This window comes from Ctenocephalides felis, unplaced genomic scaffold (assembly GCF_003426905.1).
Source record: "Ctenocephalides felis isolate EL2017-DRISC unplaced genomic scaffold, ASM342690v1 CF-g0.4_SCAFFOLD_01786, whole genome shotgun sequence".
Classification (NCBI taxonomy): domain Eukaryota; kingdom Metazoa; phylum Arthropoda; class Insecta; order Siphonaptera; family Pulicidae; genus Ctenocephalides; species Ctenocephalides felis.
The window spans coordinates 152,295-168,572 of NW_020537940.1; the positions used below are offsets into that span (position 1 = coordinate 152,295).

The following is a 16,278-nucleotide window of genomic DNA, read 5'->3' on the forward strand; positions in this document are numbered from 1 at the left end:
TATTGTGTAATTTCAAGTTAATGTTTATAATACATAGTGTAGTGCATTACCATATCCTAATACCATGGATTATTAAAGTTTTCCAAATTAACACTAAGATCAACTAATTGTAAGTACTAATTACTATTTTATTTTTTCTTTTCACTCCAATTCAATTGTTTTAGTTTTTAATTTTAATTTTAGTTTCCACTGAATGAAGGCTAGGATTATAGCCGAAACGTATGGATTTAAAATAAATTTTTGAAAGAAATTCATGTTTTTTATTGATGTTATGCCCGATTATTAGACTTTGTTAATACATATGTCAACATCAAATTCAGAATCATACAAAATATTTATATATATATATATGTGTGAATATATGTGTATGTATATATGTGTGTATTTATATATGTATATGTATGTTGTATATGTGATGTTTTGTAATTTGAGTATACATTTGTATATATAAGTAAGTATATATATGTACATATATTTTTAATTATAACAATTTAAAACAAATTTTATAAAGAAACCGTCTCATTCATAGAATATTTTTCTCCTAACGACATCTATTTTTCAACTGGACCCTAATCCTTCCTTTTCTATCTGACTGCGTGACTATTCAATTTCAAGTGGTTAGAGAATTCGGACTTCGACGATCGTTGGTGTGGCAGAAGACAGTATATCGAACGACTTGTAATGGATAACACATAATGCTAATTTAGGTTTCCATATTTTATATTTGAAATTATAACACACTGATGATGAGACAAACCTAGTCTCGAAACGTTTGTGAAAATTATTATTCCTTTAAGTACTGACGTGGGTGTCTCATAGACGGCGAGTTCACAAATATAAGCCGTATTTCAAAGCCTTTAAAGAAACGCTCGCGCCCTTTCCTGTAGCTTCGGGATTAAACCCGTCGATCATTCAGTCGAGCGCTCGCTGTCGGTGTAATAACTGCACGGAGTCTCTCAGACGTTAAGTCAGTGTTGAAGTTGTGAGTCTGTTAGACGTCAGATCATTATTAGTGTATATCTTTCTAAGCGTCTACAATAGGTCACCTCATTATTTATCGTATTATATTAGATGGACCAACCTAGTACTTCGAAAAATATCCGTAAAAGAAAGAGAGTGGTTGCTCATCACTAATCAAGACTTCGAAAAAACTCTACAATATTGGTTAGAAACGGAAATTGAGGGCGACTTTAGCGATGTTGACGATGATCTGGCAGACCCAGACTTCTTCTTATAATCTGAACAGTCAGGAAACGAACAAAATAAGGAAAATGAGAATCAGTTACAAATCAGACTGACCACCGTGTCTCCTCATGAAGCCAACCAAGTTCCAGTACCTTCAACTGTAAGTCCTATTCCAGTTTCTTCTAGTAATCAGTATTATTATGGGAAAAATGGTTTCAAGTGGTCATTTGAAGAACCTGTTATCAGATCGAGTCGTACAGCAAGTCATAATATTGTTGATATTCCTCGACAACAGCCCAAAACATTTATTGATTCGGAATCTTTATGGCTTGAGTTATTCGACACTACTATGATTGATACGATTGTTACCTGCACTAATCAAAAATTATCAGAAATTCGCATGAAGTATAAAAACCCAAATAAAATTGAACTAAGACCTACCGATCGTGAGGAAATGAAAGCTTTTCTGGGATTATTATTTTATACCTAAGTCTTCAAATCGAATCACGAAAACACTAAATACATTTTTGCTAGTGATGGTTCTGGACATGAAATTTTTCGTTGCGTCATGTCTCAGTTTAGATTTCTCACCCTCTTGAACTACATTCGTTTTGATGACAGTAACACTAGATCGCAACGCCTCGAAACGGACCCATTGGCTGCAATTTCAGAAATTTTTCAACTGTTTATTGCAAATTGCAAGAAGGCATATCCTCCCGGTGCTTATTTATGTGTAGATGAAATGTTAGTTCCATTTAGAGGCTGATGCAAATTTCTTATTTATATGCCGAAGAAGCCGGCCAAGTATGGTCTGAAGATTTTAGTAGTACGTGATGCAGTATCTTTTTATATGTATAATGCATACATTTACCATGGAAAAAACTCCGACGGGCTGGGACTAACCGAAACTGAGAGAAAGCTCGCCATACCAACTCAGTCTGTATTACGATTGTGTAAGGATTTTGAAACAACCAATCGCAATATTACAGCCGACAATTGGTTTAGCTCTATAGAACTGATGGAGCAGTTGAAAGATAGAAGTCTGACGTATCTTGGAACCTTGAAAAAAAATAAAAGGCACATTCCACCAGAATTTCAAGCATCTAAAACTCGCCAGCCTGAATCATCTTTACACGGTTTTACTAAAGGTTTCACTATTGTTTCATATGTCCCTAAAAAAGCAAAATCAGTAATATTGATTTCTTCAAAGCATCATAGAAAGCAATTGGATTCACTATCAAAAAAGCCGGATATCATAATAGATTATAATAAAACAAAAGGGGGTGTCGATGAAATCGATAAAAAGTGTTCCAATTATTCGTCAAATCGTAGAACCAGACGTTGGCCTCTCGCGATTTTTTTTAGAGTCTTGGATATGAGTGGAGTCAACGCCTATGCTCTATACTAGACCTGCACTGCTCGCTTATAGTTTAGTTTTGCCGCACTTGAAATGCCGCGTATACAATAATAGATTACCGAGAGAATTGCGACTGACAATTGCACGCGTACTAGGTCCAAATAAGCCTCCGGTATTTGAAACAATACCCCCTGAAAGTACAGAAGCAACGAGAAAAACGTGTCAAATATGCCCATCAAGACTTAAAAGGCGTACTAAGTACAATTGCATCGAATGCCGTAAGCCTATTTGTCTTGGATGTTCAAAAACGATATGCGTGGACTGCGCAGACAACAAGTAATTTGTCCCAGAATATTAATGTGATTTGAGAAGCAATTGTTACCTAAGCAAAACTATAATGTAGACTGATATTATAAATGTAAGAAATTTTCCAAATAACGTCCAAATAATCATATTGTAGCTAAGATTATTACATATATATTTTTAGCCAGGCGAAATATAGGTTATATGATTTGAACCAAATAAATACTGATTTGATTAGAAAATGTTGTATTTTTCACTTCCTTAATAGGATAATAATGGCAGATCATAATAAAATTTATACAATACATAATTCAGTAAATAAAAATTATCCATTTCGATTATTTAATATGCCGTCTGACATACGTCACGTCATCATTTATGATACGACGAAACCACGTCAGAACTCACGTTAATAAATTAGTGCAAAAAAGAGTGTTTGTTCATATTTCCAAATTAATATATATATATATATATATATATATATATATATATATCTTATATATAAAATTCTTCTGTAGCAATGTAAGTTTCATTAATCCTCCTAAACTATAATTCTGATTTTCATGAATCTTCCTGAAGTTTGTTCGGGAAATTTTCTAGAGTGTTTTGATATATAGAAATATAGTTAGATTGTAGAAATAAATGGAAAAAATTACAAAAAACCGCTTATCATTGTTTGACATTGAAAATATTTTGGGCATTGCAAATGTCATCTGTCAAAAATTTTCCTTTACTCATGACATTATATTAGAATATGTATTATAAATTCATGATTATGAATAAAAATTATGAATATTATTGCCGAATCAGCTGAGATATGACAGAAATTAAATAAAGTATCTTTTTTCCAGATACAATTATATATTTCATTTTAACAGATTTTGAAATACAAATGTATTTAAAATTTTTCTCTGGAGGCTATGATTTATGTTTAATTAAAAGCAGATCAAAAATTGCAAAAGATATTATTACGGAAATTCAACAAAAGTATAATATGTCTATATGTAAAGAAATTTACACGTCGTTAAAATGCAGAGATATATTAAAAACAGATAGCAAGTTTTGCAACAGAATTACATTAATGTTTCTAATATGCAGCTAAATTTGGCTATATATGTGACATATATACTTACATATATTACATATATACTACATAATTTTGTTTCAAACCTGGTGTCTTTCTTTCCAATGTGTAGAACTCAATCTGATAATACCTCCTAAAAACCATGTCTTTTCGGCAGACTCCTATTTAACATCTCGAAGCACTATTTCAAATGATTGGTATGACACTGCTATTCAATTACTGTATGCTTAACAATTCACTCACTTTTTATCCTCTCACACGATGAATGTATATAAGCAATCTCACCCCATTACATTCAAACATTTATTAAATAAGGAATTAAATCAACCATATTCGAAGTCTCAATAATATCTTTTTCTGTCGAGACATACTCAAATGTATCAAGCGATGATGGTATTTTACATACCAAGAGATTCTTTTTTTTCAACTTTAACAAACTATAACAAATGTAACTGATAGTAATCGTTCTTAAAAAAAATCATGAAACAATTCTTTGTCACTCATTATGTTTTATTTATTATACTCAATGTTTAATTGAATATTATAGAAAGTTAGTCATTACATATTGACTGCGTTGACTCAAGATCAACAACTTAAACTAACCATACGAATCTTATTCACTGCACTATGCAGTCGCAGCATAGGTAAAGAAAATCACAATCAGTTTGAGAATTGAGAGGAAACCTATGATATATTCATTGAAATGTATTGGGTTTGTTGGTAACGTGTTTCGTATTTGACCTCCTAGTCAAATACAGCCTTGCCGAGCGGTGGTTATAGAAATAGTAGGCTTCGGATTTGCCTTGAGTTCTTATTAAGATATTGGCTGAAATATCACTTCTAAAGAACAACACTGATTGACTATTTCAACAACACTTTATTAGCACCCAAAATGATGATTAACAATTGTCTTTACACGACTAATATTGCGACTCTGCCTAGTCGCACAGTTTCATAGTTTATATATACAAAAAGTAGGACTGCAAACACCTTACGATGGCGTATTTAAAATATTCGCTGATGGTAATAATGACTGCAATCGATATTGAATTTAAGTTATTTGCCATATTAGCATTGCTATTACACAATATCGATTGCTATTACACAATACGCCACCCCTAAAGTGTCTGTCAGTCCCTTGACAAAAAATTCCAAAAAAGGCTTGCATGCTTGCTCGTATTTTGATATGTTACATCTAGATGTAAAAATATCGAAAGTGGTAATAATTCTTTTTAGATTTAATTTATATTCCAATAAGTCATGTGAAATAAGTATATCAAAATAATCACTGCATATTTCTACATCGCCCATTTTTTCATAATAAACTCCGGGGCTGTCCATTTGGGTAATTTGAAAATTTGAGAGACCATCCGTATCCGAAATTGAAAAAGTCAGTACTAATAATAAAACCTTCACGATCATCCTGTTGGCGAAATAAGGATTAAATTAAAACGAATAAGGGTTTGAATAAAAGCAGAAGTTTGCTGGTAGGAATGTGTGAGATACTTGAGATACATGTAGAATGTAATTGGATTTAATTAGTTAATATTTAAATATAAAAAGAAAAAAAAAAAACTCAATAATTTCCAAATGTGATAACTGATCATTCAAAATTATTTCTCATCAATAATTTAGGTATTATATTTTTTAAGGTTATTATTATGAATTGTTACCAATTTGCCGTTGACATCTAATTTAGAATTAACTCCCTCTTGTTCCAAAACTCTATATGGTCCCTTGTAAATGGGCATCAGTTTCTTACATTTGCCCTTGTATGGGGTGTTATCTTTCATCAAAACCAAATCACCAACGGAAAAATTAGACTCGTTAATATAGGAATCGTATTTATCTTTGGATTTTATTTTAGATTGAATTAAGTTTTCTCGAGCTACTGCGTTTATTTGCTGTAATTTGGTTTTGAATTCACTGCTAAAATTTTCATAAGTATTTTGTATTTTAGGTTCCTTATTTATAAAGGCAGGCAAATCAACTTTACGCCCAAATACAAGTTCAAAGGGTGTAAATTTTGTCGAACAATGTGGTGTTGTATTGTGAACGAAAACGGCGTAATTTATCCATGTATCCCAAGTTTTTTCGTCCTTCCCAATGTACGACCTTATAAAATTTAGAAACATGTGATGACACTTTTCTAAAGACGCATTGGATTCAGGATGATACATTGAGATATTTATTTTGTCAATTTTTAAAAGTTTGCACACATCCTTGAATACGGCACTCATGAAATTTGTACCTTGGTCCGTCAAAACCTCTTCCGGTATACCAAACCTAAGAATAATTTCATTAACAAAAGCCTTGGCTATAGTTTTGGCTTCTTGGTTTGGTACCGGTATAGCCCCTGCAAACTTTGTTAAATCATCAATGAAAGTTAAAATGTATTTACTTTCATTGTTAGAAACGGGGTATGGACCACATATGTCAAGACTAATCCTTTCGAAAGGATATGTAGAGGTTGTAGTTATTAACATTGGTTCCCTTGTCGTTTTGGAGGCCTTGCTTAGTTGACATTTCTCGCATTTATTTATAAATTTTTCTATGTCATTCCTCATATTAGGCCATAAATACGATTCTCGGATTTTGCTGTAAGTCTTACCTATACCTTGATGACCACCTAAAGTATGATTGTTGTGAAAATACTCTAAAATAGAATTAATTTCTGCCTGGGTTAGATTAGTCTTAACAAAATCTTTATAAAATTTTATTTTAACATCCGTATCTTTGAAAAGAAACCTAAAAATTATTAAAATTTCCTCAACCTTTAAATTCCTATAGTCGTTCAATTTTACGGGATTGGCAACATGTAATTCCTTCATACCATTGGATTCCACGAGGCATTTTAGAGAACTTATACATTCAAATATATCCTTCAAATGAACCTTTTCATGCTCCTTATGCGTTATTAAATAAATATAGTTATGTCCATCTTCCATTGCTTGTATAGTTGAATGAGTTGTTGTGTCTCTTGTAAAATCATTTATCCGTTTAGGAACGAAAATGACTCGAGGTATGGATTTTAGACTGGTATTAATATTGTCGTTACTCTCTACCACGTGATCATTAATTATGCAATTATTATTTCTGAAATTTATAAATTTCTCATAGGCGTTTCTCAGTGTTAAAACCAACTTTTCTTCGACATTTTGGTTTCCCGTTCCATATCTCGACAGGCAGTCGGCGACGACGTTGGCTTTTCCAGGTTTCAACCGAACATCAAAGTCATATTCATCCATCGCAAGTTTCCACCGAATATGCCTAGCGGTAGGCTCCTTACAATTGTAGAGATATGTTAGCGGCTGGTGATCTGTGTAAATCAGAAATTTGTGTCCGTACAGGTATGGTCTGAATTGTCGTACACTCCAAATAATGGCTAACAATTCCTTATCAATTGTGGCATAGTTCTTTTCATGTTTGTTTAGTTGTCGGGATGCAAAAGCCACTGGCCTCTCTCCTGTGGACCCTTCCTGCGCTAACACTGCTCCAATTGCCTCGCCGCTAGCATCGGTTGTCAAAATGAATGGTTTTTCAAAATCAGGGTACTGTAGTATAGGTGCACTAGAAATTGCATTCTTGAGAGTATTGAATGATATTTCCTCTCGAGGACCCCATTTCCATGGCTCATTTTTTCTTAATAATACATTCAATGGATTTGCAATTTTTGCAAAATCTTTAATAAACTTCCTGTAATAACCAACTAATCCTAAAAACATTTTTGTTTCTCTGGGGTTTTTAGGAGCAAGAAAGTTTTGGACAGCCGTTACCTTTTCAGGATCGGGTGTGACGCCTTTTTCTGATATAACATGCCCAAGATACGTCAACTCACGCCTCAGAAACTCACATTTTATTGGCTGGAGTTTGAGATTATAGCTTCGCAACTGTTCCAGTACATTTCGCAGCCGAGAATTGTGTTCATGGAGAGTCCTACCATAAATGATGACATCATCCATGTACACTAATCCTTTGAATCCTTCAACACCAGCCAAAACCATGTTAGTCAATCTCTGTAACGTGCTAGGAGCATTTTTAAGACCAAATGGCATACGTTTGTATTGAAACTTTTTCCCTACAGCTGTAAAGGCTGTCTTCGTCCGATCCTTCTCATCTAATTCTACCTGATGGAATCCGCTGGCTAAATCTAGAGTGGAAAAAAAACTAGAATTTCCTAGTTGGTCCAAAATTTCGGCTATATTTGGTAAAGGATAAGTGTCGCTAACTGTGATTTCATTTAGTTTCCTAAAGTCGACACAGACACGCCACCTCCTGTTACCATCTACATCTTGCTTTTTTGGAACAACCAGAAGCGGAAAATTCCATGGGCTGTCGGAAGCTTCAATATCGTTTTGAAGCAAATCATCCACTTGCCTTTTGATTTCAACCTGCTGGGCCTGAGGAAGCCTATATTGCTTTATATAAATAGGTTTTACATCATTAGTAGTAATAGCATGCTTTATTGAACTAGTACAAGTTAGTTTATCACCCTCCAGATAGAATAAATCGTAGAAGTCTTCACAAATTTTTAATATTGATTCCTTTTCTTCATAATTCATGTGATCAGTTCTAATACAATTTTTAACCCTTTTTATCCGGTCATAATCGCAATTCACATTACTTTTATTTAGTTTTAATATTTGATAGTCGTCAAGCGGATACAGATTCTGTAAAAATAATTCATCAGTAATTGTTACTTCCTTATCGTTAGTGTTTAATATTTGAATGAAAAGTCTTTTATTAGAAGGTTTTAAAATACAATTGGCAACATAAACTCCCTCTAGGATTTCAGCAGATTCGCAAAATGGATTGCCTACTCTATTTGTTACAAAAGAAACAATCTTTTCCGTCCTAGCAGGAATTACATGTGCTTTGTCATCAACTTTAAAAGTACTCTCAGCTACCTTTCGGTCAAACGAGCATTCATTGCCCTTACGACTACTACATTGGGATTCTACTTCCCTATTATGGTCCTTTATTATAATTTTTGCAGGTTTCCCTAAAAATTTATCGGTACATTCTGAAGTTTGGGAACCTGGAATAATAGGACTTGCAGGCACATAGGCCATAGAAGTGGCATTAATAGCCAAATTTGAAGAAACATCATCCTGAACCGCAATATCGTCTGTGTTGGCGTTAGACCGCTCGAAAGCCAGGTTACTAACTTTATCCACATTTGTAGAAATATTAGCGAAATTCAGAGAATGATTATCTGTAGCTGATGACTCTTCTACCTTCTCAACTTCCATCATATGAAATATTGAATCTGTATGTGTTTCATTCTTACGCTTGCAATTATTTTGTTTTATATCGCTCTCGCTCGCGCATGACATCGTCGACGGTTCTGGGTCGCCGACGGTGTAATGCACGGCTTTTGTTGAATCAGCAATATGATGTGTCGTATCGTCATTGAAATTGCCCATTGTTACAGAAAATAGTTTGTTGTTAACAGTGATAGTGAAAAAATTGTTGGAAAAATCAATTTGAGTTTTGTATTTTAAAAGAAAATCTAATCCAATTATACCGTCAGCGCCTATGTCAACATTATCGGATATGACGGTGAATTTGTGCTCAAGCTCAACATTGCCAATTTTAAATTTTAGCAATACCGAACCTTGTGTGTACACGCGTTCATCAGTAATACCCTTCAATGTTGACACATCTTCACTGAGGATACAATTAGGTGAGCATTTGTTATATTTAATAATAGACACATCACTTGCTGAGTCTAATATAAGCATGCACTTCATATCATTTACCTTGATACCGATCAGATTTTTATCTATAAAATTTTTCCTAGTTACATTATATACTTTATAATTATTCGCCTGAGTGTATTCTTGATTTTGAATACACCCGGCGCCTATCAGTTTTTTGGGTTATTGCCGCTTGACATGCGATTTGCGGATGATGATCTAGGAGTGGGAGGTCGGGGTGCGACGTCGCTACGATGAATATGGCTCTGTCTGCTAGTTTGGGATTCTCCAGCCTGATGATCCACGTTAAACATAGTTCTTCTCCGACATTGTGTAATGTGGTGACCTTTGACTCGACATCTTTTGCAGAACGGTATAGCCTTATTTTTTGTATATCTGCTTGAACCAGATAGATCATGACCATTCCTAGCCAAATTCCGTTCTTCCTGGATAGCCATTGATATAGCTTCCTGTAAATCGCTGTGCCTAGCGGCCCTAACTGATATTCTTAACTCGGGCCTAAGGCCGTCTATAAAAACTGCCAATGCTAGTTCGCTATGAGCGGACTCCATTGCAGCCCCTCTAGTGTCATCAAACATTGATTCTTGATCGTACATTAACCCAAGTATTGATTCTATTCTATGAGCGAAATTTCTCACACTTTCCCCAGCATTTTGCCTTAATTTAGATAATTCTAATTGTAATTCAGCCACGGATCGTCTCTCACCGAATTTTTTCAAAAGAAGATTTTTGAGTTCTTCCCAAGTTACATTATGAGAACGTCTAATATATTGAAATGCAGCCCCTTCTAATTTATTTAAAGTAATTTTTTGAAGTTCTAAACAAGTTGCTACATTTAGACCGCGCCTACATGTTTCTACAGAAAATATAAATTTATTTAACTCGGATGGTTTACCACTAAATTTTGGAATTTGCTGTATGGCGAGATTTAAAGCCTCAGAATTAACTCCAAGATCGGTTTCGGTTAATGTAAAATTGTCGATCCTTTCTTCAAAGACTGAACGTCTAGTGGAACTAGTCATCTTCGGGGAGTGTGATGTCCGATTAAAGAAAAGAAATTTGTCACTTACTTGGGGAGAGTCGCTGTCGTTGCGGGTTGCTCACTGTTAAGTGTTGGTAGAGCCGCCACCTTACTACCCTTAGTACCTCGAATTAGTATCGCTGGGTTGCTGGATCCGCCCTTGAGTCTGCAGCCTCCGGGGTGCGAAAAACTCGGTTTTTACGTTCACAGGCAACGTCGAATACTAATTCTTCACTACAAGGTATCGCACCGCTGGACACCATGAAATGTATTGGGTTTGTTGGTAACGTGTTTCGTATTTGACCTCCTAGTCAAATACAGCCTTGCCGAGCGGTGGTTATAGAAATAGTAGGCTTCGGATTTGCCTTGAGTTCTTATTAAGATATTGGCTGAAATATCACTTCTAAAGAACAACACTGATTGACTATTTCAACAACACTTTATTAGCACCCAAAATGATGATTAACAATTGTCTTTACACGACTAATATTGCGACTCTGCCTAGTCGCACAGTTTCATAGTTTATATATACAAAAAGTAGGACTGCAAACACCTTACGATGGCGTATTTAAAATATTCGCTGATGGTAATAATGACTGCAATCGATATTGAATTTAAGTTATTTGCCATATTAGCATTGCTATTACACAATATCGATTGCTATTACACAATATCATATACTCTTATCTGTGGATATATTCAGATATGACAGTTGAAGAAATATCAATTTACTTATAATTCGAATTTAAATGTTGATAACACTTACATATCACGATATTTATACAAACATTAACCTATAGAACTGAAAGAAAAGAATGAGATAAATATAATGAATTAAATGTATTATAATGAATGTTAATGTCAACGCTCTGTCAAGCATTATGTGTTAAAAATCATGTCCATATTGTGCTCAATTTTGTGTTAATAATTCTAAGAAAAAAATATACAACCATGTACAACTAGAATTTTTTTAAAACTAAATATTATAAATTTATCAAAGCGAGTTAGTTCGATAGATGTCTCTGCGCCCGCTAAGAGTGTCTTATCCTTGTTAACTTGATAGGATGTGGCTATGTACGGGAAAGTAGAGTCCAGGAGAGTATATGTTATCTTGATTAATTGACGATAAATATAATTTGTTTTTGATGTGTAATGTGAGAATAATAGTTTAAAAAAGCGGCTTAATAAGAATCAGTTATAATACAGTATTAGTGGAAGATATTGGTATTCTTCAGTTATAGTTTTAGTACAATTTGAGAGTAAGATTAAGTGATTTACATTATCCAGCGGGTTATAATATTTAGGATTTTCTTTTATCGTGCCACGATGCCACGAATTCGCAGAGGGGCAAGTAATTTTGGAAGACGTACTCGGCAAGCTCGAGCAATCTATGAACGAAGATTGAATGGGACCCATGAACAACATATGATAGACAATATGAATTTGAGAGAGCAAGTAGCAATGCCAATGAAAGTTTAGAGAGACGTACTCAACGACTGACAGATGTGGCATTGAGAAATCGAGAGGTGCAACGAGGTGCGACCGCCGCCATTAGAGAAAATAATCAACGACGAGTTAATAATCACAGAGCATTGGTACGTGCATCACTTTTGCGCCTGGCGTTTAATTATGATCCTGAAATTGATTATTCAACACACTCTTTAATTACCATTGGTAATATGGACAATGTATGTAAACATTGCCATGCTCTAAAATTCAAAGGAGAATCAGCAGGTTTATGTTGCGCATCAGAGAAAATTATATTGATAAAATTAGCAACACCACCGGAACCTTTAAAAACTCTACTAGATGGAACAACGTCTCAATCAAAAATATTACTGAAAAAAATTTGCAAATTTAATTCATGTTTTCAGATGACGTCTTTTGGTGCTACGAAAGAATTTGAAAATGAAGATGGTCGAAATTTTGAATCAACATTTAAGATACAAGGTCAAGTTTACCACCAAATCGGTTCATTGTTTCCCATGCCTGATGTGAATCCGAAATTCTTACAGATTTATTTTATGGGCGATGATGAACAACAAACAAACATGCGATGCGAATTTAATCACATACAGTTTATGAAGGAAAGAGATATTGTGAACTCTTTGAAATTATTTTTTAAAAACCATAACCAGTTGTTGCATTTGTTTAAGACTCTTTCAAGTAGACTAGAAAACGATGATTACGCTATTATTATTAGAGCAGACAAAGTGCCGATGGGAGAACATGCTGGCGCATATAATATTCCGACAGTCAATGAAGTCGCGGTCGTAATAGCTGGTGATCTATATGAGGGGCGTGATATACGTATACAACGGAGAGATAATACAGGACAGTCATAGTTCTCATGATGCTTTGCAGTATCCATTGATATTTTGAAAAGGTGAAGATGGGTACTATTTAAATATTAAACAAAGGGATCCAAATACAGGTAAAAATCTTATTTTTATAAAAAAAAACAAATAATAATAATTAAAATAATTTTAATATATTTTATTCCAGGTGCAGAACTTGCCAAAAGTAAGTGGCATGGATTTTTACTGCTACCGATTAATGATTCGAGCTAATGAAGAAAATAACATTTTTAAATGCAGACTACTATTCCATCAGTTCGTGGCCGACATGTATGTAAAAATTGAGAGTGAGAGATTGAGATTCATAAAGTTTAATCAAGCCAAACTCCGCGCGGAGGAACATATACATTTGCGTGATGCAGTACTTGGTAATGTAGATGCAATGAATGATATTAGTCATATTGGTACTGCATATATTCTTCCATCTTCTTATATTGGAAGTCCGCGACATATGCAGGAGTACATTCAAGATGCTATGGCTTATGTTCATGCATATGGCAGACCTGATCTGTTCATTACCTTTACGTGCAATCCCAAATGGAATGAAACAAAAAAATTGTTGATGCCGGGACAAACAACGATGGATAGGCATGATATAACTGCGCGAGTTTTTAAACAGAAGTTGAAATCATTGATGAATTTGATAACGCATCATTCTGTTTTTGGTGAAACACGCTGTTTGTTATACTCAGTAGAATGGCAAAAGAGAGGTTTACCCCATGCACATATTTTGTTGTGGTTAGTTGATAAGGTACGTTCTGTAGAGATTGACAATATTATCTCAGCAGAAATTCCTGATAAAAATGTTGATGAGAAATTGTTCGATATTATAACTACTAACATGATACATGGTCCATGCGGTACACTCACCATTATGTCACCATGCATGGTGAATGGAAAATGTACAATACATTTTCCAAAATCACTCCAAAACGATACTATCACCGACATTGATGGTTACCCCGCTTATCGGCGACGTGACGTTGACAATGGTCGACAATGTTTTGGATTGCGACTGTCGAATGGCGGGGTAATAGATGTTGTTAATCGATGGGTAGTTCCTTATTGATAAAATTAACAACACCACCGGAACCTTTAAAAACTCTACTAGATGGAACAACGTCTCAATCAAAAATATTACTGAAAAAAATTTGCAAATTTAATTCATGTTTTCAGATGACGTCTTTTGGTGCTACGAAAGTATTTGAAAATGAAGATGGTCAAAATTTTGAATCAACATTTAAGATACAAGGTCAAGTTTACCACCAAATCGGTTCATTGTTTCCCATGCCTGATGTGAATCCGAAATTCTTACAGATTTATTTTTATGGGCGATGATGAACAACAAACAAACATGCGATGCGAATTTAATCACATACAGTTTATGAAGGAAAGAGATATTGTGAACTCTTTGAAATTATTTTTTAAAAACCATAACCAGTTGTTGCATTTGTTTAAGACTCTTTCAAGTAGACTAGAAAACGATGATTACGCTATTATTATTAGAGCAGACAAAGTGCCGATGGGAGAACATGCTGGCGCATATAATATTCCGACAGTCAATGAAGTCGCGGTCGTAATAGCTGGTGATCTATATGAGGGGCGTGATATACGTATACAACGGAGAGATAATACAGGACAGTCATAGTTCTCATGATGCTTTGCAGTATCCATTGATATTTTGAAAAGGTGAAGATGGGTACTATTTAAATATTAAACAAAGGGATCCAAATACAGGTAAAAATCTTATTTTTATAAAAAAAAACAAATAATAATAATTAAAATAATTTTAATATATTTTATTCCAGGTGCAGAACTTGCCAAAAGTAAGTGGCATGGATTTTTACTGCTACCGATTAATGATTCGAGCTAATGAAGAAAATAACATTTTTAAATGCAGACTACTATTCCATCAGTTCGTGGCCGACATGTATGTAAAAATTGAGAGTGAGAGATTGAGATTCATAAAGTTTAATCAAGCCAAACTCCGCGCGGAGGAACATATACATTTGCGTGATGCAGTACTTGGTAATGTAGATGCAATGAATGATATTAGTCATATTGGTACTGCATATATTCTTCCATCTTCTTATATTGGAAGTCCGCGACATATGCAGGAGTACATTCAAGATGCTATGGCTTATGTTCATGCATATGGCAGACCTGATCTGTTCATTACCTTTACGTGCAATCCCAAATGGAATGAAACAAAAAAATTGTTGATGCCGGGACAAACAACGATGGATAGGCATGATATAACTGCGCGAGTTTTTAAACAGAAGTTGAAATCATTGATGAATTTGATAACGCATCATTCTGTTTTTGGTGAAACACGCTGTTTGTTATACTCAGTAGAATGGCAAAAGAGAGGATTACCCCATGCACATATTTTGTTGTGGTTAGTTGATAAGGTACGTTCTGTAGAGATTGACAATATTATCTCAGCAGAAATTCCTGATAAAAATGTTGATGAGAAATTGTTCGATATTGTAACTACTAACATGATACATGGTCCATGCGGTACACTCACCATTATGTCACCATGCATGGTGAATGGAAAATGTACAATACATTTTCCAAAATCACTTCAAAACGATACTATCACCGACATTGATGGTTACCCCGCTTATCGGCGACGTGACGTTGACAATGGTCGACAATGTTTTGGATTGCGACTGTCGAATGGCGGGGTAATAGATGTTGTTAATCGATGGGTAGTTCCTTATTCGTCTTTGTTATGCAAAACCTATAAAGCACATATAAATGTCGAACTGTGCAGCTCGGTGAAGTCAATAAAATACATATGCAAATATGTTCATAAAGGGAGCGACAAAGCGATATTTGCAATTAAAAGTATTAATGAGAATGATGAAATAACTCGATATCAAATGGGTAGATACGTCAGTAGCTATGAAGCTATCCGGCGTATTTTTGGTTTTCCCATACATGAAAGGAAACCACCTGTGGTACATTTGGCTGTGCATTTGGAGAACGGTCAGCGGGTATACTTTACAGAAAACAATATATTACAACAAGCTTTGACTGCTCCGAAGACTACTCTAACTGCATTTATAAACTTTGTAATAGATCAGATATTGCTGGAAGATTTGCTACAACATTATTATATACAGATATACCTAAATATTTTACATGGGATAAAAATCAAAAGATTGGGTACCTAGAAAACGAGGTATTCCTGTTTCAGGATTCGAAGGCATATATATGACAAACAATTTGGGTAGATTGTATAC

General features: G+C 34.5%; 1 protein-coding gene across 1 annotated transcript; it reads left to right on the forward strand.

Moving 5' to 3' along the window:
- The first annotated feature begins 14,955 nt into the window (after nt 1-14,955).
- LOC113374439 lies at nt 14,956-16,209 on the forward strand. Its single transcript, XM_026614483.1, has one exon. The coding sequence runs from the start codon at nt 14,956-14,958 to the stop codon at nt 16,207-16,209; it is 1,254 nt and encodes a 417-aa protein (XP_026470268.1).
- The last annotated feature ends 69 nt before the right edge of the window (nt 16,210-16,278 follow it).